General features: G+C 38.1%; 2 protein-coding genes and 1 long non-coding RNA gene across 6 annotated transcripts; 2 read left to right on the forward strand and 1 right to left on the reverse strand.

Annotated features, from left to right (window-relative positions):
• Nucleotides 1–290: 290 nt before the first annotated feature.
• On the reverse strand, nt 291–19,444 carry FIRRM (FIGNL1 interacting regulator of recombination and mitosis). 2 transcript variants are annotated; one of them, XM_052800321.1, is made up of 24 exons: nt 19,273–19,444; nt 18,686–18,725; nt 17,873–17,961; nt 16,525–16,629; nt 15,840–15,980; nt 14,658–14,820; nt 14,209–14,293; nt 13,512–13,650; nt 12,931–13,011; nt 11,792–11,856; nt 9,992–10,140; nt 8,982–9,090; nt 8,271–8,457; nt 7,154–7,236; nt 6,723–6,774; nt 6,303–6,392; nt 5,440–5,625; nt 4,638–4,760; nt 3,616–3,711; nt 3,063–3,176; nt 2,500–2,604; nt 2,114–2,194; nt 1,232–1,345; nt 291–921 (listed from the first exon to the last, which is right to left on the reverse strand). In XM_052800321.1, the coding sequence occupies exons 1-24, from the start codon at nt 19,369–19,371 to the stop codon at nt 736–738; spliced, it is 2,682 nt and encodes an 893-aa protein (XP_052656281.1). In that variant the 5' UTR covers nt 19,372–19,444; the 3' UTR covers nt 291–735. The 2 variants fall into 2 exon arrangements, with proteins under 2 accessions (XP_052656281.1, XP_052656280.1); XM_052800320.1 differs by lacking the exons at nt 16,525–16,629; nt 17,873–17,961; nt 18,686–18,725; nt 19,273–19,444 and having other exon boundaries at nt 5,440–5,621; nt 6,299–6,392; nt 15,840–16,000.
• LOC128147608 (uncharacterized) lies at nt 2,494–3,023 on the forward strand. The gene is made up of 2 exons (XR_008237058.1): nt 2,494–2,721; nt 2,842–3,023. It is a non-coding gene; the product is annotated as an uncharacterized LOC128147608 (long non-coding RNA).
• Nucleotides 19,420–21,370, forward strand: METTL18 (methyltransferase like 18). 3 transcript variants are annotated; one of them, XM_052800323.1, is made up of 2 exons: nt 19,420–19,724; nt 19,905–21,370. In XM_052800323.1, the coding sequence occupies exon 2, from the start codon at nt 20,112–20,114 to the stop codon at nt 21,159–21,161; it is 1,050 nt and encodes a 349-aa protein (XP_052656283.1). In that variant the 5' UTR covers nt 19,420–19,724; nt 19,905–20,111; the 3' UTR covers nt 21,162–21,370. The 3 variants fall into 3 exon arrangements, with proteins under 3 accessions (XP_052656283.1, XP_052656284.1, XP_052656285.1); XM_052800324.1 differs by having other exon boundaries at nt 19,420–19,545; XM_052800325.1 differs by having other exon boundaries at nt 19,420–19,535.
• Nucleotides 21,371–22,768: the final 1,398 nt, after the last annotated feature.

Below are 22,768 nucleotides of genomic sequence, written 5' to 3' on the forward strand. Positions count from 1 at the left end.
TTTCTTTTTTTTTTCTTTTTTTCAGAAAAGTAAAGCTCGTAGAAATGGCTCCTTTTAACTTTTAGCTAAGAGATGATTTTAAGATGAATGTACAGTTTACTCAACTTATTTATTTCTGTTTATATAGTTATATAGTTCTGAGGTGCTAGGAGCTGTGCAGTGAAGGACCACTGAACGCAAACTGCTTAAGCACTGCATTCTTTCTGCTCTTAACTGTGACCAATAAAGATTATTTTTAAAAGATATGCATGGAGTGGAACCAGCAGCAGAGGTATGTTCAGAGAACAGTATAGAGCCTTAAATTGTTATGCTTGAGTGTATTTTAAAATTAAGATAAAAACGCCTACTCTGGTCACCTGTATGTGACAGGAACGAAGGTAACTGTTACTTCTACAACAGATTCAAACATCTTAGTATTCAAAATACAATCTCATGAAATGTTTATCACCATGCAGTAGCTTAGAAGAGCAAGCTATACATTTGCAGTATACATAAGGACAGCTCATGCACAACAGTGTCCATTAAAATATCAGTCCTTCCACCCAGTTATTATGAAAGATGGGCCAACATCTCACACCTCAGTTCATTTTGGCACATTAACTGAGATCCAGCAGTACAGTAGAGCATCCCCTGTGTCACAGTTCTTTCTTCTCCAGCAATCATGGTACAAAGGCATCTCTTCCCTCAGAACAGGGAGCTGAGCTGTTTTATTGTCTCTAAAACCTGCTGAGCACCTTACCGTACACTGTCTCTGAGGACAGCTATAGCTGTATGTAGAGCCTCCAGTTTCACTGCAAGCCAAGCAGGGGGTGACCCTTTCCGGAGCAGCAGCTTCACAGCCTCCACTGCCCCCTCCATCGTGCCTACTGCTGACTTATACTGCTCCTCAGAGGGTGGGTGACATGCTCTTTTTGCCAGAGGCTGCAGATTTAAGTAAACATGAGACATCATTTATAATGCTCTACATAAATGATCAGTCTTCATCCAAATGCAAGAAAACCCCTGATGGAGAAGAGCTGCAAGAGACTCCCTTGCCTTGTGCGAGTTCTTGCTGGCTGGCAGGCAGTACAGAGCATTCAGGTATAGTATTAAGGGGCAGGAGTGCACACGACCTTTTTTTCTTAGAACATGGGAGGACAGCAAGACCATCTTGAACATCTTTAGATACTTCCCAGAACTGACAGAAATCGACAACAGAGCCCAGATAGGTAGTTTAAAGCAGTGCACATACCTCTCCTGTTGACTCCAGTTCTCCATCCATTTTCATAAACTGTGCACTGCAGGTCATCCTTTCTTGCTTCATGCGTTCTATTCGTGCTTCTGCTGTCTCTTCTACTTGCCTCGTCTAGGGAGAAAGCCACAGGAGAGGTAATTAAACCAAGGCAGCATTACCAACCTTCATAGGCTCAATTTATATGCCAGAACAAAGGGGAGGGCGGAGAGATCTTGATGTGCGGTTCAAAGTGAATCTAATTTCTCACACACTCTTCTGAGCAAGAGATTGAAGTTATCTACAACTTCGGTGTAGCATGACTGACTATCGGTTCTTTTGCTAATTATCTGCTTGTCAAAAACTGCTCGTCCAGATAGCCCTGCATTAGGTTACAGCATGATAAATGCCCCCCCTTTCCCCTTGTCTATGTTCTGCACGAATAGCCATCTGCTCTTAGAAAAATTTTTCTAACATACAAAAAGGACTAAGGCGTTTCATACATATCCATTTAGCTTTCAGAAACTGATCCAAGAGAAACGGGAAAGGAAATCACACAAACCAAATAATGAAATCCCTGTCTTTTAACAGATAACTTCTCTGCTTACAATAACTGCCATTTAACCATTTATTTTGTTCAAGGAGGGAAAAGCAAAGCATTTATATCAAAGTTGGGAAGTACTCTAAGAGCAGCATGCATAGGAATGGCAGTTGTTAATTCTGCTGATTAAAGGAAGTAGAAAAGTTCAACCAGATCCCAGTTAACAGAACAATTTATTTTAAACTTACTTATTTAATTGCCATACAGATAATGCAGGTGTCAACATCGACCACGTACTGCTTATAATGGATGTGTACAACATCAACTAAGAAAGCAGTAAAACGGTTCGATAACATACATACCTTAGCCAGAAAACTAACAACTTTGTTCTTAGTTTCTTCAGAATTAAGGCACTGAGGAACAACATCTTCATGGCTTGTTTCCTGTCAAAATTGTTGAGTAATAATTGTTTAGTACATTCATATTAACAAAGGAATAAACAAAGTAAAAAATGTTTCTGTGACAGTCCCTTCCCTGTTGCAACCAATGCTTAATCTTCCTTCACTTCTAGCTCCTGACATAACTTACAACTGCATTAGCCCTCATTACTTTTGATGTGCAATAGCATCTGTAATACTGAGATCCAAATCAGTCAGTGAAGAGCAGCAAACATTTAAGACAGAAGAATTTCTGTACAATGAAAGTTAACAGTGCCAAACACATGCATCCAGAGTTCTGCTATGCTTACCTCTGCAAAATGTGTGAATGCCTCCAACGCGTGCTGATGAATCAGCCAGGTCTGGTCAGCTAGCAGCAAAGCAAACAAACACGACAACTGGGGTACAACTTGCCTCTGAAAGAGGAACAAATATCTATCAGTTCCACAGAGTTAGTTGTGCATATCTTACCATCATGATTTATTATTAAAGAATCGCTCTAAGGTCAAGGGACAGGTTTGTGAAATGCAAGAGTGCTACTGCCCTGTCTGGCAAAAAAAAAAAGAAAAAAACCCCACACTGTAAAGGAGGTGACATGTTCTGTTCTTTCTTCTTGGAGGTTCAAATATCAGTCCTTTCTAACTGGTGAGAAGCAACAAGCAAATGAATAAACCAAGCATCTTGCATGCACTCAGCATGTCTCAATGAAAAATAAAACTGCCATAGACCATTAATAATCCTCCAAGATGATTATGCCCTGGCACTCCTGTATATATTTAATGAACTTGATCCTTTAACTTTATATTTAAATAAATAGCATATCTTTTCATCAAAAGACTGAAGACTATTTCACTAAGGCCACAATTATATTTACCTGTGCTTCTTGTGGTATAAACACCTTTCCCATAGAAGAGAGAAAATCCACCATTGCTAGACGAACATGATCTGGGGGATCCAATTGGAAAAGGGAAGACTGCAATGCAAATACCTGCAGAAAACAAACCCCAGCAAAGCTACATCAAACAGTTTGCAGGTGAAAACTGTTCTGTCTCACCTTTAAATCTGAGGACATTGATTTTAGAAAACTGGACTGAAAACAGAAGGAAGTATGCTACACCTTGAATAAAACTGGCTAGGATAAAGCTGCAGTGTGCATTTTAGAAAGAAATGCACATGCTCTATAGCATATCCATGTATCTCAATTACCTTACACAGTAATGGGATTCTCAAAAGCATTGTTAACCAAAGTGCCATATACTTGGTTTAAAGACCAGGAAAGTAATAAAGGAAGAAATAAAATTAGGAACCTCCATGTGTTAAGAGAAGGCCAGACCATGAAATAACTCATTGGAGATTCAGTAAATCACAGAGAACTTGGTTTTCATGAAGTAAATTATTCATAAGAAGGTTTTCTTTTGTTTTTTTACCTGAGTAATCAGTTGAGCATCTAATGCTTGGATAAAAAATTCCAAAAGGTGAAGTAATAAACACAGTGTCTGCTGGAGACATGGCTCATCTGAGACCTTCAACAAATCACAAGATAGTAGTAACATTGCATTTTAGCTTATGGAATAACTACTTAAAGAATTTAAAGCTACAGTAGTGTTCCAAAATTCTTAGCCTAACTTCACACACATAAACCAACACATCATAAGCAGCAGAAGAAAGTATTAAAATAGTCATATCAATATTTCTAGGTAGTCATATTTTACAAGACCCTTTACTTTGATTTTTTGTTAAGAATATTTCTTATCCCTCATCTCCTCCTTCTACTCACTAAAATAAGCAGCTAAAGGTTATCTGAACTATTTCTTTGCACTTCCCAGTTGCCAAATGTCTTCACAGAATGGCTGAGGTTGGAAGAGAGCTCTGAAGGGGCACATTGTTGGCTCTTCTTCACCCCTACTCTCAAACTTCCTTTTTTAATCTGGAGTAAGAACCATGACAATCCTTTTCCTTTACTGCAACTGCAGACATGAACAGGTATACAGTCGCAAGGGAATCACCTTACCCCCTTGTTCTCAAATATGGGAGGAAGGTTACTGGCTCATTGGGTTTTCATGTGCTAAGCTATGTGCTAATTAAATCACCACGAGTTTTGTTCACATGCTAATGAACATTTAAAATAGGCCAAATTTGTAACTGGTATGAATCAGAATGAGGTATTTCAGACTTCTCCTTAAGCAAGTCTGAATCTGACACTGAGTAAAAGATGGAGTAACAAGGAGCCATATATGTAACATTCAGGAAAATTCAAACTCCACTTCACAGAGCACGTGCCTGCCAAATTACATAAACTAGCTGACAGCAGATGGGCAGCACAGTTAAACTGTGCTTTACAGAAATGGTCCAATCGAGGTAAAACAACTTAGTAACAAACACATGATGAAACAGCACTATCCTCTCAAAAACATGGTGCTTTCACTATTGCAGCCGCAAATTCCCTTACCTGCTGAGCCTGGAGAAAAGCCCAGAACTGACCAAGCACTCCCAAGACAGATGCCTGAAGTTCTGCCTCCAGAGCATCACCAGCAAAATTGCAGGCAACCAGCAGGACAGAAAGGGCAGTATTCTAGTAGGAAAAAATGTCTAAGTAAAACCAAAGAAACCTACACGTAAAACAAACCAAAACCCCAGGCTCATATTAAACATCTAAAATGATACAAGATGGCAAGAAGCCCAGTGTGCTTTGTCAGCTGTACAGTACAGCTAATCCACCAGGCCACTGGCCAATAAAGCTTCCAAAGCAAGGAAACCATCCGTTACTTCTGTGAGTTTCACACGGTGCTGCAGTCATTAGCTGCATTGGCAGGTGAAAGCTGGCAGCAGATCCTTCATGTGGAAGCCTCTGTTTTCTCACACTCCTTCGCCAAAGAGACCAGTGAGCATCTTTCACATTTGATGCCGTGTAAAAACAGCCAGAACTTTAAAACTTAAAAGTAATTGTATGACATAGTATAAATGAGAAATTCTAAAGAAAAATACATCTGCTCACCCAGAGAACAAACAACCACCAGAATAACTTGTAAATCACAAGACCCCCACTGTCACCCTCGGAGTAGAGGGTCCTATGGTGCTGTGTACTAGAAGAAAACATTAAAATAAGAGTTCTTGCTCATGCATATGCCAATTAGGCACGGAAAAAATCTGTGCAACGCACAGAATAGAATTGAGGTGACAGCAACAGAATCCTTATAGCTTGGAAATCCAGAGTTCACACATTTTTACGAAGAGAACGAAATCTCCTTTACCACAGGTTGGAGCTCTCCTAAAGCACGCCTGCTGTTCAGCCATCGCCTGCACTGTGCGAGCCCTGCCACACAGAGCTGACAGGCCACTCGTTTCCTAAGATCAGGATTCAGGGCCTTGAGGGATATGTGCTGCCATACAGCCAAGTTCTCCACCTCTTCTGGGTGAAACTTATGAGCAAATTCTACCTGCAAAGAAAAATTAATAAGAACTAAATAGACCACAAGACAATCTGATAATCTCTCAGAAAGGTGAGAAACCAAAATGCACTACTAATTTGCTTTAGAAATATTACATGAAAAAAATTGCGTAAAACCTTTCGTTTAAATAAAATCACCTATTTATATAACCTTCTAGAACTGCCACCTCCCTTGTCACATATAGGACATCAGAATGATTAAGCAACTTATTCTTTCAGCTGCTTGAAGCAATGGCCCTAGCAAGTAGAAGAAAGAGCTTTAGCCTCTCCGAGGTATAGAGAGAGGCACTGACAGGGAAGGATACTTCTCTTTATATCTGGTGACATGAGAACACTCATGAATACCAGTTGCAGATGCAATGACAGGACATACAGTTTCAGCAAATCTGGGAGATGTGCCGTTTTCATACTTAATCAAAGGACAGACTTCATTGCCGTTCAGTAAGACCACTCTTGGAAAGGTGTATGTGACTTTCTTGTTTTAAAGAGCACATCTGCATAAATTAGGATCCACTACAACAAAGTAATAAGAAGTACAATATCAAGTACAGCAAGCGAGCATCCAACATCTTATCATTTCTGAAGAACTGAAAGATGATATTTTAACACAGGCCACTGATTCAGATCTCTTCTACTAAAGACAAAAGGTGCTGGTGCTATACTTGCCTGATGATCTGGAGCCATCAAGAACAGCATACGCCTCAGCAGAACACCCAAGGCAGAGACCTGGTAACAGTCACTGGGCCAAGACTTTATCTGAATTAGGATAATGCATCTAATTAAATTAAGGAAAAAAATCACCACTCAGCAAATGAATTCTGTACAGAATGTTCTGAGAATTGCTATGTGGGATCACAGCAGTAACACTTTAAATAAAACAATGCAGGACATGTTGGAAATACTAGGCATATTGTTATATATTTTCACCGTACTGCTTTTGCTAATTAGTAACTCAATTTGAAGAATTAAAATAGTTCCATTTGGATTTGGAAAAAAATTAAATTCTTGTCTTTGGTCATTTAGAAAGTTTGCCAGTAGAACTAGGATTAAAACTGGTGCCAAATTGCAAACATCACTGGTTCTTACCAAGTGGGCGATCACAACAACATGGTGAGCGCACAGTTCAGCTGTTCCATAGCTGGAATGAGAGAGACAGAAGATTGTGAGTCTGTACTTCATACTCTTTTACAGACTAAATATTACAAATCTTGTCTGAGAGATGGCCATTTCCTTTAACATATTTAAACTTGATATGCACAGACACAACTTACTTGAGAGAACCATTCCAGAAAACAATTATTAAATAATAGAAAAGGTATGTTCCCCTTTCTTGCATGAACGTAAAACTGGCTAAGCCATTTCTGCTCCTAATTTTCAAAACATGCTCTGTATCTGAAAAGAATCCAATTCTGGCATAATTTTGTCTTTAAAAAAATCTCACTCAAGGAATTATGTACAACAACAGAACTAACTGGATCTGTGAAAATCCTGCTTGACCTGTAATAAAAACATCTTACCGGGCAAGGAAGCACCACGAGTCCATTGCTAGCAGAGATGTGATCATACTAGAACTCAGCACGGCATCCAGCAGAGCATACTCCTAAGGAGAAAATGTATATGTAAATTCATGCAGAAACAGACTTCAGGCCTACTATTTTTACTCCACTAATTAACATAAAACCTAATAAGATTTTCAGCTTATCCAATTTAAAATGTTTTAAGAACTCATTTTCATACTCTATATTCAGCTACACCATCAAGCAAGCAGCTAAATGTTTAGTTTTGCATACTTTCAATGTACATGTACATTCATTTCAATGGGCTGAGGATCCTTCACTTTTCAAAACATTTCATCATGTGCATTCCTTCTTCGCAAGGCAACTTTTATGAAAAAAAATTATTATTTTTTTAAACCAAGGTATTGCCAATTTTCTTGCCAGCTTTATTGGCAGCTTACCAAAAACAGAATAAAACCTCTTCCTCTTTTATGAACACAAATTTTACCTGAAAGAGGAATGTAGCATTCAGAAAAAAAAAAACCACCTAAATTAGGGTTGTAATTTTTATGACAGCTCTTAACTTTATAAAGGTTTACATTTATCTAGAGGTTCTTTTGTCTATGTGCGGTAAAAAGTGAAAAGCTTTTAAAACATTATATAACATTAATCAAAGCCCAGAATACTCCTCTGAAGTAGAAAAACTTGCTTATTACCATTTTATGGTATGTTCTTAGCTGGAATCGCAACAATGTAATCTACTCTAAATAATAAATGCCACTTTATTACTTCATAGTATAGACTAACAAAATCAGGTAAATTTAATACAAATTGAATGCTGCATAAAAGCAAGCACTGAACTTTTAGAATAACTTGACCTCCCCCCCTCCCAAAGAGGGCAAAAACCACGGAGGTTGTCAAGAACTTGTATGCAGCTTTATTTTCCCCTTTCCCACAAGTGACATTTGCTGTATAACTGAACTCCAGTCATGTAACTCTATCACGGCTGCTTTCTACAGAACCACTTCATAGCTAAGCATCTCTTTAGAGCTGGATCATTAGAAAGAACTCATTCTTTTTTAAAGAGCACCTATGCATCACAACAGCTGAAGAGATGATAAGCAAAAAACAATCTTACCAGCTGAGGAAAGTGTGATGGGAGTGTGGAAGCAATGAAGGAGCACAGGTGGACACAGACATAGTGATAAAGGGTGATGGGAACTGCTGGCTGTCCTGTACTGATCACCTCTGGCAAATAAACAGGGAGAGAAAGCTCGCCAGCACATTGCTGGAAACTGAAGAAGAGAGCTGAAAACAAAGACAGGCTGCAAGGGTAAAAGAAAAACAAAGAAGGGGGGAGGAAAAAAAAAAAAGAAAATGAAAAACAGTTGGGTTACAGATATGCAAATCCTGCAAGCAACATCTGTACTACAGAATCTTTGTCTTTGACCAGAAACAACAGCAATAACTTCAGTGCTTTTACACTAGATTTACGTTCCTGACTACCTTCCTCTCTTACAAATTCAGGTGATTATTAGAGGGTTCAGGCATAAAAATGCAAGATTTTAACTTACTGAAGTATCCACAAATTACATACATATCTCTCTTCTTATCCTGGAAGTACTCTAAATACCATTCCTTTCCTGAAAAAACAAACATCTCTGGCTCTGTATCCTTCACTCCTGAAGCACTGAACATCAGATCCTGTTTTTCTCAGCATAACGATGTAAATCCATAGAGTCTGACAAATTTTACAACTTGGTTGCAAGGGAAACCCCAGCTGCTGAGCTGTTTGCCTGTATAGACCGATCGCTGTGGGGAAGAACTACAACAAAAACCTTTTTAGTACCTTTTTCCTGTGTTCCAGAGAGTTTGCACTTCTTCAGGCTGAGAGGACAGCTTGTCCATTATGGTAATCAGGATGAGACACTGGGGCAGCTGCTGCTCAGGAGGGAGACCTGTAGAAGTGGTTTTTTTTACACGTGATGCTGGCTGCCCTAGTAAATATCTCATATGTGTAAACTGGCTTTTAAGCAAGTGACAAACAATGAACAACTGGTGAAACATAAAAGTTCCCAGTCAAAACAATCAAAAATCACTTATAGACACAGCTGGGAAAAAAGGAACATTTCAACATGAACATTGTGTTTGATGTGAAAAATAAATGCAATGACTATATCAGGTAAAATCTAAAATATTCCAGTTCTGAACTGTCACTGCAAGATGCTGCAAAGGAGTTACAATCTGGATGCCTCATGCTTCCAGTCTGCTTGAAAGCCCTGGATGCCTCAAACACTGAAAACAAAGTTTTCTTCTAAGTGTGTCAGGATAACCACAAGGCCAGAGTACGCATGTGGGAAAGAAGTCAGCCAGCTATCTCAGAATTATGACATGTTGGTCAGGGCAGAAATTGGGGACAGGGTCATGTTATAATAAAAAGCTGATCATTTTCCAGTTTGAAGGCATTCTACTTTTCACAGAAAATACTTAATTTAGGAAAAAATAGCTGTCTTCCCCCACCAACAGAACAGCAGAAAAATGTCAGCCTACTTTGAAAGTTTGTAACAAATGTGGATTGAAATTATTGAAAACAGCAGAATTGATAGGATTTGTTAATCAGATTAATATTGAAATTATTGCGAGTACTTCAGAAAAGATGCATTCAACAGCAACATGAACTATCTGTTACAGAATTCATCTAAGTTAGCATGCAACTGGCTATATCATAGTACTTACAAACAAATTACAGACAAGCAGTACAGAACATTGCTTGTGGTCCAGAAAGTCAAAATATCAATCCTGATCCCTTAGAGATGCTTACATAGTACTATAGCAGTGGTAGCTGTATTTTAAACCCACCTAACTTTTCACTTAACACTTGCTCCATAAAAGGGCTAAAGGGAAGAAGCTGGTTGATGAGAGGGTCCAGAGTCACAAGAAAAACCCGAGATATTTCATCTCGATGAACTTCTGAGATCTCTGGAGCATAGAGACTGGGAGGAAATTTGCTGAGGGGAGACAAAAAAAAAGTTAAATATTCTCAGTAGCATTTTCAGTAACATCACTTTTCAAAAGAACTACAAAAAGGTAAATTCATTATTTCCTTGTTATTGTGAAATAAAAGACAGAAAAGGTTCCCCATTTTAGAATATCTATTATAGCCTGAGAATTACAACTCTGCATTCAGCCTTTAAACTAAGCATCACAATCCAATAGTTTACTAAACATTGAAAGAAAACCTTACAAGTTCAAGGAAAATGCATGTAAAATACATAACATATATAAGAAGAAATATACTGAATCACAAAAAAAGTTAAGCAATGAAAAGCCAAGAGAACACCTGTATACACAATTTGACAGTACTAATTTAACACATGATACTAATAAAAGGGTACCACAATTTCTTTGAAGAGAAAAAAACCCTGGGCAATAAAAGAAAGAATTGATATAAGAATAAAGCAAAAGAGATCATGAAATGAAAACCACGTACTCTTGCAGCTTATAAAGTGACTGTTAAAATGCTACCTTCCTACACAAAAATCCTGCTCAGTTTTGCTGAGTGAATAAAAGTTTACAACCTTCCACTTGAGAAAGATCTACAAGGTAAGTGAAGTTAGAAGAGGAAACTTGTAAAAAAATATCCACCCGGTCTTGCAGTGAAACATGTAGTGAAGTCATGCACGAATCTCGCCACAGAACCTGGTTTCAATTCCAAAAGAATGGCTGAAATCAGCCCTCCATTATAAAGTCCACTTTCGCCTATTCTTTCCCCGCTATTGCAGAAAATGGAACAAAACTTTTGAAAGAAGTATGATAAGATGCTTGCAGGCTGTTATGCTTTACGAGCATAACATTAAAAAAATGTTTGCTTCTGGGACAACTAGAGAGTCCTTTTGTGAGATTTTACAAGATTATAAACACAACAGTAAAGCTATGAAAAATTCCAGGATACTCTGTTTCTGATCCTCTCTCCCTTTAGGACAAATGTTTCCATACTTTGTCTTACAGTAGAAACAATCTATCAAATGTTGCTGCTGTCACCTGCCTTTAGTCTTGGATTTTTTCTTTCACTAGAATTTAAGACAGAAAAAAAAAGAGCATATGGCTGTTTATTTATATATGAAACAGAAATGAATTATTAGGGAATGGTAATTCCGAATTACCTTGACTCTGCACAATTTGAATAACATCATGCTACCATTTATTTCAAAGTGGAAGGTACACTGCTGGGTTGCTCTGTTTTAACTCTGCCTAACTGCTTCATTGCAAGGTGACCAAAGGGCAAATCGTACCTTCAGGAATTTTGATATTAGGAACAAATGAACTTGCATAAATAGACCCAGTGTCCAAGACAATCAATCTGCATATTCTACACAAAACTTGTTAAGAAACATTGACGTAAGTAATTGCAACAAAGTTAGTGGTTTGTCAGTATCGGACACTCGCAGCACTGATCAAGAATGAGGTTAAGGTAACTAGCATCACACAAAAATGCCCAATTTACTAAAAAATATTTTAGATTTCTGTGCATGAAAAAAGAAAGCAACAGCTCTGGAACAAGAACTGTATTTTTACATCTCAAAATACCTGTAACTAAGAATGCAATATGGAGATGTTATTAAGATGCTATCAATAATCAATTATTTGTACTTCACTTACCTGTATATCTGAAGAAAGAGCTGATGTAACTGAGAACATGAATCAGAGAAGAAAGAAAGAAATTCCTGCAAAAGCCATTAATGTTGAATGGTACTTTTAATATAAAATACATGATTAAATACACTTTCTTTCTGTTCTGCTATATTGGTGTGTAAAGTACCACACTGCAAAAATTGGTTAAGTTCTAATAATCCACATCACAAAGCAAGTGCAAAGCAAAGAGTAAACAAAGTATTCCTAAGATTAATTACACTACATGTATATGTTTTGTATATACAATTCATTTACATTTGTACATGTAAATATACATATGTATATGTATATACATTCAATTACATTTATAGGCTTATTTAAAAAAATTGGTAAGTACAGTTGTAATAGCCATAGAGAGCTGCAAAAATCTGAAGTGGTCTCATATGTGCTGTAAGGCTGTTTCATCCTGTTGCAATGCTATTCATTTTGTGCCAACAAAAAAAAAAAAATCAACAACAATAACAAATCATTTCCCTGCTTTTACCCCATGGGACAGAACAGATGCAGAATGCACTGTTACTGCTGTTCCTAGAGAGCAAAATTTTTTCACATACATTCTTAAAATGGGTAGATTTACATCATCTCTTTTAATAATGAGAAAAATAAAACAGAGCAACAAAATGAAAGGGCCAGGAAAAGAGCAGGAAGTTAGTGTCAGGGCTAACAACAGTGAGCGGGCATTTCTTCGTATTAATGCCACATCATTTTCAATTGTTGAAATGAGCAACAATTCTGAAAACTTGGCAATTGGTGTCATCTGCTTAATTCTTCCAGATAAAGTTACTATTGCATTGACTCAAGCCTGCCTGTAAGGACTAGACCTCTCCTACCAACTCCTCAGTGACATTGCTTGTAACAGCTTATTATTCTTGTTTGGTTTTCAGTTAAATCACAGCAGTAATCCTGCTCAGGCTTGTGAGTATATACAGGTGGAAAAACTACAAGCAGGTTATGCATGGATGTTAATTATACCACGCATATGGTATAGTCATAAACTGTTAAGATATTATGCAGTATAAAATTATTCCATTTGCAGACTAGAGGCTTACATTTAATACTAACATTCAAGTATTAAAATTAAAAAGAATTCAAGTATTAAAACCTACCTTGGTGTAGTGTACAAGGGAATTAGCAAAGAACCTGCACAGTTTGACTGTCTTCTGGAACAGCCTGAGGTCAGTGCCCTCCTGTTCAAAAAAAGCAGTTCTAAAACTTAAGATACAGAGTAATTACAATAAAAAAGAAAGTTAGATTGCTAACAATGTTCAAAACCTATTTCAAACTTGATTCTCCACAGACTCTGCAGCTATGGGGGAAAAACTTCAAAAGTTTTCAGTATGCCTCAACATTTTTATAGCAATATTCAGAGTTGAAATGTTATCTTTTGATTGAGCTTGGGATATTGTCAGTTTAGGAAATAAAAAGAATTCCCATAGAGCATGGCGGAAACTAATTTTCAGTGCCTCACTGAAACATCCCCAATCTAAACAAAGTTATGGGCCTCATTTTCAGGTGGTTTCAAAAGAACAAGGTATTCTGCCTACCACATGAATTAAAAAAAAAAAAACCCAAACCAAAAAAAACCCCAAAACAACCAAAAAAACAAACCCCAAACCACTTCAAGCAATAATACAGCACATTTATCCTCCTCAAGTTCAACAGCAGCTTTGGGAGCTTTTTAATTCACCTGTATGTCTGACATCTTCATTTGCTCAGCCAGTTGCAAACAGGAGTGAAAAGAAAGAAGAGTGTCCTTGCACAGGCCACTGAGGATGTCACTGTGTTTCAGATGGCACTGCAGCAGAGAATGATGCTTCAGGCTTTGCCTAAAAGACAAGAATCAGATATTTAATTGTCAGAAGTGATCATGCAATGAGTTAGTACAAATCCAAATAACTAATTCTTCTATTTAGGCTTTTATACAACACTAATTGGTGCAATATCCATGTATACCGAAACCCGAAATTTAGAGAGAACAACCCTCTTCATAGCCACAACTGAAACACAGAGGAGAAGCAGGATGAAAGCACAAGATAGCACAACTCAAGCCAAAAACACCTACAAAATTGCAGGTTAGACCTCTTAAGATTATTTATTCAGGCAACAGTGTTTCAAATTTTATTCTGCATTGTAATACAAAGTCAAGCTTCTATTACTTTTCATGCAAGATTCCTGACTACCTTCACTGACAGTGCCTTTAATACTACTTACTAGCTAAATTTCTAAATTAAATTTCTAAATTTACTTACTAGCTAAATAGCTAAATTGAATTCTCCAATCTCAATTTTATTTGAAACTTTGAACATAAAGCTATTGAAACACTGGTTATTTAAAATTACAGTCTGTTTGTATTACAATAAAATCCAAAGAGTTAAATGACATACTTGATTATGAACTTCCATGTATTGGCGTGAAGAGCATGATCCATACTGGAAATGACAGAGCATATCTCCAGCACAGTGTGGATTACTAACGAGGAAATAATAACAGCAACAACTGAGTTAAATCAGATTCATGAATTCACAGCTATGGTACTCTCCTAGGAAAACAGCAGCAATCACAAGCACTACAGAATACCACTACTTGACACTGAATCAGGAAAATGGCTCAGTGCTGCCCCTTTCTTACAAGCCTACACAACATGCCCCATCCCACAGAGAATGTTTCAGGAGAAAAATGGAAATATTTCAAACTTCAAAATGCTGCCTTCTGAAAGGCTGGTCAAGACAGCAGGCACTGAACATGCTCAGAACCCTGTTTTAAAAATTCAGACAGACTCTCTATAGAAAAAAAGACTGAGCAAGACTAAAAGAAGTGTTAGATCCACATATACCTGACACCATATCTGTGATATTATCTTCAGTAGAAGCAGAGCCCATGGAAATCACATCGAGTAGTTCCATCAGCTGCTTCTGAAGAGAGTAAGTTTCCTTGAACATAGCTTGTAGGAGGTCAGAAATCAAGTGCAGATGCCCACAGTACACTGATTCACTGTCCTGTAGGAAATGGGGTAGAAGAGCTTTTAAAAAAAAAAAAAAAATTTCAGGAATCACAGCCTGATTTCTCACATGCTGAAAATACTGAGAGCATTGCCATACATTTCACTGGAAAAAAGAACAAAGCACAGACATACCTACTTTAAGTGAATACACAGCCAGATCTGTAGCTTCTGCTACCAACCCATTTGCTAAATATAAAATGCTGTTCACCTGCAGCATCATCAACAACTAATGAAGTCTGCCTGGCTCTAGAGAATTTAGTGGGCTTTGGATTAGGCCTCAATGTATGAACCTAAGATCATATTTCTGAATAAAACAGTACAATGTTAGCAACAAAGGAAGTAGCATTCCAAATATTTCCCGATACTTTCAAATTAGAATTGTTAGATAAAGGTATGGCACCTGAGTTCGAGTCCTGACATGGAAAACTGATGTAAACATTCCCACAAGACAGACAAATCGAAAAGTGAAAATGAAGGCCAACCAAAAGCTATTGTGTCCTTATGATAACCTCCTTTTTTTTTTTTTGACTGCTCTAGAGGGAATTACTGTTGCATCTGAAAATCCAGATCTGAAACTGATACACTTTACTCATTGTAACCAACATAAAGACCCTAATCTCAACTTTCAATCCACTTTGGAACTTGCATAGAAATAAGGTAAGTAGCACCATTTTGGTAATCATTTGTAGCTCTGAAAATACCACAGCTATCAGAAGTGCACAGATGTCACAGAGAGCCTACATTCATAAGCAAAATATTCCATTGACACTGATGGAAAATATGGAAATAGCACAGTCTGCGCCTCTCACTACCAGGTCAGATTTGCTGGGCAGACAGCTGAAAAATCATCTTTGTACTTGTGCACTAAGTACATTCTGTAAACTATTTAACAACTAAATTTAAATTAAAAAAAATATAATTTGACAACTTTATTTCAGAATAGGATCTTCTTACAAAATGAGTGTTTCCTAAAAGCCAACCAGTATAAGAATTTTTCTCCTAACACAAACCTACCTTGCAGTGTGTAAACGTGTTCTTTATTACATAAAGAACCGAGGATGGAAGGGTGCGGATACTCTCCAGAGGCACACACTCTTGCAGTGTGCAGACGTATCGTACACAACCAGTCAGAGTTTCCAACAGTTGCACCATAGTCTTAAAGCAAGAATAAACAACAACAATCAATGTTTTTCACTCCTGCAATAATTTCAAAAGCATCTTTTCTTAGCTGAATTGCACCTAGATTTTTATGGCATTTAAACTTCACTGCTATTTGCATAAATAAGCAGCTTGTTAAAAGATGAATGAAGCTCCATAAAATAATATCAAGCAATTCCAGAGCTTTTCTCCAATACCATATACTCTTTGAAAGGTTCATATTTCTTTTGACTACTGTTCTCAATTAGAAAAAAAACTAAAACTCAGAATTAAGTGACTGTATAAACAGGTGCCAGATTCACTCATTAAACATAGAGAATCACATTCCATTAGCATTAGGAACTTAAGCAGAATTTGACTTTTTTTTAAATTATATGATTAGCATCACATGCTAGATAAAATCATTCACAAAATGTTAATTGAACTTCAACTGCAAATGAAGATCAAAGTACACCTGGTTAACATGTAGCTGGCAAAAATATTCTAAAAACCTCTTAATTGTTCAAGTAAAATGAAAGAATAATGTAAACACAGGACTTGCCTGTAGAATATTCCTGACAGTGCTGCATAACTCCATATTCTGGCTGGTTAATCCTTTGGCCTCACTGGATAATTCATACATCAAGTTATCAAATAACTGTAGAGTCTGTCAGAACAAAACAAAACTTAAATATTTTATTTATAAACGTACACAGGCAAATAGTAACACCATTCTATATTTGCTTGCTTCCTTGGCATGGAGTAATGGGCTACTGAGATAACTCACAGGAGAAAAACAACGCTTTCTAGCATTTGAATCATAAAGCATGATATATCAAGAAGCAAAAACTGTCTTATGATTTCCCAAATTATAGACAGAAGCTATAGTAGCTGTTACTTTTTCTAAAATCTGTTAGTAAAACAATCTTCCCAGCTAATTCACTTTAAATATATACCTCATTCTACCAAAGATTTTTACTTGGTTAAAACCACATCATTTTAAAAGGATTTTCATTTTGTGTTTGGAAATGTGGGGTTTTTTGTTGGAGAATGATCATTAACATTTTGAATACATAAAAAAAAAAGTCTATGACATACAAACAACAATAATGTCTACTTTGGTTGAGCTCCTTGGTTATTTGATGAGTGTTACTGCTGAGACTGCAAAGACATGAGGTGCTTCCAGGCACATGCAGGATACTACATAAACTGGTATGGTACAGTAAACTTTGTTCAGGATATGCCTGTTATGAGGCATTTTTCTTGTAATCTCCAAAATTTGCCACAGGACTTAAAATAAGGGAAATGGAAATCAAGTCACCATTTCTACTGGCTTCTTAAAACGTAGAAGCTGAGGCCTCAAACTTAAATCAGTAATTTGGCACTGCTTTACTTCAGTTAAAATGCAAGCACTGAAGAATTTTAATACAACTACAGCACAAAATTCTCCATCATTTAATCAAAAAAAGAGAACATACGTTAAGCCAGTATGGTCTAAAAGTTCATTCACTATATTATTCACAAATTTCACAACATTTATTCATGATATATGAGTATTGGGTTCTTCAGTTTATTTGTCCTGAGAGGCTACCTCTGTGAAAATTCTCCAACTTAGCCATTTTATAAAAAGCCCAATCTTCTCAAAAAGAAATAAAAACCAATTCCATTACTGACTATAGAAAGCAGAACATTGTATGTTCCATCCTCTCCTCTCTATAAAGAATGGGAACAATCACAGAAACAATCCAACACAAAACTGTTAAAACTTTTAAAGGGTAAAATTTTAATTTTGAGTTTTGTATCCAAAACAATAATTATATTGTGTGACCCCAAAAAAGAATCACTGCATTCTAAGCACGTTTTAGCACTGGACTGACTGAAAATTCCATACTTAATTGAAGCTGTCATACCTTAGGTAATACTTTTGAGAAAAAAGTTTGTTCCAAATCTGCAAGGCTGATATGGGGCAAAAACATTTCAGTCAGGATCCTCAAAACACCTGGAAAGCAAGACATTTAAACATTACAGAAAAACAAGGTGTGATTATCAGAAATATGTAGCAACCTACCAGATGAAACAAAGAACTGCCTCAAGCAGAAATAGATCAGGTATTTGATTTTGAGAGGCAACATAACATTTGCCACATAGGCATTATCTGAAAAATCAAGTAACGATAACAGCTCCAACATGCATAAACCCATCAATAATAGCACCACACCTGACTACACTTAGTTGAAGGTTGAGCACAATTGTTTGCCCATGGAACTAGAATTTTCCATATTCCAAACTGCAAATAGTTGCACATTTAATGTGCTCATTGACACTAATATGCAACTTAACAGTGAATGTTAGCAAGACTCCTCAACAGTTACGTATCAGCCTTATTTTCTTATTGCCATCACGCATTACAAGAGTTTTGCCAACTGTAAGATAATGGCCAAAAAGACAATAAAATACAAGATAAAAAGCACCCTTCTTTCAAGTACCTAAAAATCAGAAGTAGCGGGAAGGAAAAAGCAGCCTTCCATGCATAGCTTCTTTATGGGCTTTTATAAAGCTTATTCAACATGCAATTTGTGTAATGTGCAAAGTCCAGCAGGATTGCTGAAGACTGTGAAAGTCACTAGTTACAGCATAAGTATTTTTAAGTAGTGCAGAATTTATAATGCAATTGCAATACAATGATCCATAGGAAGAAGAGGTACTTCTTGGTCACTACTTACGAATATGCTCAGTCCAGTCTTCAGACTCTTGATACATAGAGTAAAAATGTTAAAGAAACTCAAGCTCATTCTGCCATAAAGGTTATCTTTAACGCATCTGCAGAAATCACAGTGACTTCTCTCACACTCTCCCATGTACACTTCATCCATCATATGAAATTGGCAGGGATGCTCCATAACCAATGCAGGCAGATATACCTCAGTACCCGCACAATCAGCACAAGCATTTCTACAATGTATCGGGAGAGTAAGTCTTGGGGTTTTTTTGTTTGGTTGGGTTGGGGGGGGGGGGGGGGGGGGCTGGGGGGCGTTATCTACAGCGCTAAGTGAACCGCACGCTATTTTCTACCGTCAATCTTTTATTTCAGCGAAAGGCTGTACTCATTTCCAGTGAAATACCCGGCACTCAGCTTTTCCGTCCTTTGTCAGTCCCTTACAAAGGCTGCCCCGCTTCCCCTCCCACGGATTTATTTGCTTGAACAGTGCAATGCTGAAGGAGGAACACCCCCCCACCCCCACCCCCCGGCCATTTCGGGGTGCCTCCCCACAGCCACCCAGCAGCCGAACCGCCCTCCCGGGAAGGATATAAGAAGCCGGGGCAGGACGGCGGGCAGTTCCCGGCGGCAAAGGTCCCAGTCCCAACCTCCCAGCTCTTGCAGGAGCAGCTCAGGATCTGTTTGGGACATGGCGCCGGCTGTGTTCACCTCACGGCCAGGCAGCGGCGGGAAAAAGTTACCTCCGCTATCCCAGCAGCCTCCGCGCCCCTTTTTCACTGCGGGGCGCGCATGCGCTTAACGAAGCGGAAGGGGCAGGCGCTCCACGTGGGAGAAGCGGAGGGCGACCGCGACCGGTAACCGGGGGTTGGTACGAGCACCGGGGAGGGTAAACCGGGACCGGATCCCCTTGTCCGGCCTGCGTGCTTCTAGCTGAGGTGCAGGGGAAGGGAAGCTGGGCCTTAACAGCCTCTGTGCGCGTTGTTTTTGCGTGGTTTGAAAGGCGAGTTTTACCGGAATAAGTAGCTACCCTAATTTCCCTGCACGTACGTACATTACGCGAGAGATGTGGTCACTTGTAACACTGTCTTGTCGTGAATTTAAATGTTTAGAAGGTGGTTGGGTGGGGGGTTTTTTAATGAAAATTAGGATGCTACAATTACACGGTTTGTTTGTGCTAATGTTTAGCAATTAATGATATGTAAAACTATTTATTCTATTTCCAGAAGCAATTCTCCTGTTTAATTGGCAAAACATCTGATATCCTACCTGCAAAGCACTCTTCCCCGTAGCGATAACTACATAAAAACATCCTCTACAAAAAAAAAAAAGAAGAAAAAAATAAATCTTTGTATCAGCATCACTCTTAGATGAGTGTTACTGGCTGTAATAAATCAAGCTGACTTTTTTTTTTTTTACTGTTATTCCTGAAAATGGCTTTTCGATTTAATTTTTGTATTGATGAAAATGAAAGCAGTGAACCAGAGGCTCATGACAAGATGTGCTTTCCAAAACGCAAGCTGGACTCCATAGAAAAGAGCAAGCAAACCCCTGATACAGCAGCAGACCCCAGCCCGAGGCTGGGAACTGAGAAGCACCAAGAGGAAATGCTGTCAAAGACAAAGTTCTGCTTTAAAGCTGCCAAAGAGCACAGCATACCCGAAGATCTCGACAAAGTATTGGAAAATAAAGTGATGGAAACAGTATCAGGCCTGTATTACATCAAGATGTCTGTAGTGGAAATGATGTGTTTGGATGGAGCCGACAGAGAAGGCATCGTGTCCAAAAGCGTTTCTTCTCACTCTGACCTCATTCCAGGAGTCTATGAGGGAGGACTGAAAATCTGGGAATGCACCTTTGATCTCATAGACTACTTTTCTGAGGCCAAAATACAGTTTACCAACAAGACTGTATTGGATCTTGGCTGCGGGGCTGGACTGCTGGGAATAGTTGCTTTAAGGGGTAAAGCTGAAAAAGTCCATTTTCAGGACTACAACAGCACAGTGATTGATGAAATAACCTTGCCTAACGCGGTGGCTAACTGTACAAACAAAGGCAGCAGGATGGGCAGTGGAGACAACAGAACAACTAGCAAGCCTCCTTCGAAGAGGCCCAGGAACGCAGAGTGCTTACCTGATGTGCTCACCAAATGCAGGTTTTTCTCTGGGGAGTGGTCTGAAGTCAGCTGGCTCCTGTTAAGCAGCAACAAACCCTTTTCAAAGTACGATATAATTCTCACCTCTGAGACCATCTATAATCCTGACTACTACAGTGCTTTGCATGATACCCTGGCTCAGCTCTTGGATAAAAATGGCCGTGTGTATTTGGCAAGCAAAGCACATTATTTTGGGGTTGGCGGTGGTATCTACCTTTTCGAGAAATTCATTGAAGAGAGAAATGTGTTTAGGACCAGCATAGTTAAAATAATTGATAAAGGACTGCAGCGATGTATTATGGAAATGGCCTTTAAAGATTCCAGTTAAATTTAACCACTGGTCCTTCAAAAAATATCTTAAAGATAGAATGTTTTAGTCCTTATATCTCTTTGCTTTTTCCTCTGTTGATTTATTCTGGTTTGACAAATTAAGGATGCTCATTACTGAAGTGTTTGACAAATTCTGATGTCTGACTAGAAGTGAAGGACTCTTCTGATTCTGGTTTTGCATAGAAATATAGAGTTCTGCTTAAACCAGCATCTGTTTATGCCTATTAATTGTCATTTATATGTAATTAAAAATTAAGCAAGTCACTGTCCCCAGTCCCCCTCTCACATTCTTTGGCAGTGCCAGAACTGTAGTGGCTGCTGAGCGCAGCCTGAACAAGATCATTTAGCATCCTAACATAGCACAAGAAGTGGTTCTCACAGGTTAGGCTCCCAACTCGAAGATGGTTTAACTGCAGCAAGAGATTTCAGAATCGACTGCGTACCTGTGTGCTCTGCTGCTTTGCCACCAGAGGGGGATGCGATTTTATTTATCACTGGTGTTCAATTCTGCTAGCAATCTTACAAATCTTTGTAACATTTCCATATGTAATGCACACTTGACTTTTATTCAAGCCTTGGAAGTAGTGTACCAGAGAATATTTACTAGTGTGGTCTGTAAATTTTCACATTCAGATTTTGACATATCACTCCTAAGAAAATTTCAGCAAGTAACTGGAAATACCCATACTGTTTTTAGAAATTAGTAAAACTGATTTCTGCTTTAGAAGCTGAGTTGAAAGAAGAATCCTTAAAACAACCAACCAATAAACCTACAAATGCAATCCAGGAAACTGGAGGATGACAGAACTGAGCTTTAGGTAATAAGTGGGAAAGAAGATGAACTGCGCTATTACAGCAGATTACTAACTACAGTGCTGTACTGGGCTCGGGTTTGTTTTGGGTTTTTTTTGTTTGTTTGTTTTTTTAAATATTTTTCCAGAAATTAAACTGTTTATATGCTATGACCCATTTTCAAAACTTGCTGGGGGTACTACTGAACACTCACACCTCTTCAGTCTTTTCAGCAGTTTGGCAGGGCAGCAAACATTCAGAAAAGCCTGTGTACAAGTCACTCCTGTGTCCTAGGCTGAAGATAGTGATGTTGCTTAAGAAATTACCTTACCAAAAATGCATACAAACCCAAAGAACTACAAAACCTGGTCCTGAGTGCTTGATATCACCAAGTGACAGAAAAAAAAGCCACTGCATGTTCTGTCTTAACCAAAACTGGACAAAAAGCTCTTACACAACTCTTAACAAGTACATCGAAGCTACTACTTATCATCATGCACTGCTTCACTGCAGCAGTAATTCATTGGGTGCCCTTGCAGAAATACAAACTTAGAGACAGTCAACCACTGCAGTAAACTAGATGCAAGGATACACAATGTAGAGGAGAAAAGGAGAATAGTCTGAGGGGATGAAAAGAAATTACAGCAGTGACCTAAATAACTTTAATTATTGCGTTAAGTTCCTGTCATTGAAGGCTATGAAAGTCAACTACAAGATTCTCATTTTGACCATGTTGCTATTAAGAGAGAGTCATAGAGGATTTCCTGTACTTTACAGAAGAGCCTTAACAACTACTGTTGTTTCAAAAACAAT

Source organism: Harpia harpyja, chromosome 11 (assembly GCF_026419915.1).
Source record: "Harpia harpyja isolate bHarHar1 chromosome 11, bHarHar1 primary haplotype, whole genome shotgun sequence".
In the NCBI taxonomy this organism is placed as follows: Eukaryota; Metazoa; Chordata; class Aves; order Accipitriformes; family Accipitridae; genus Harpia; species Harpia harpyja.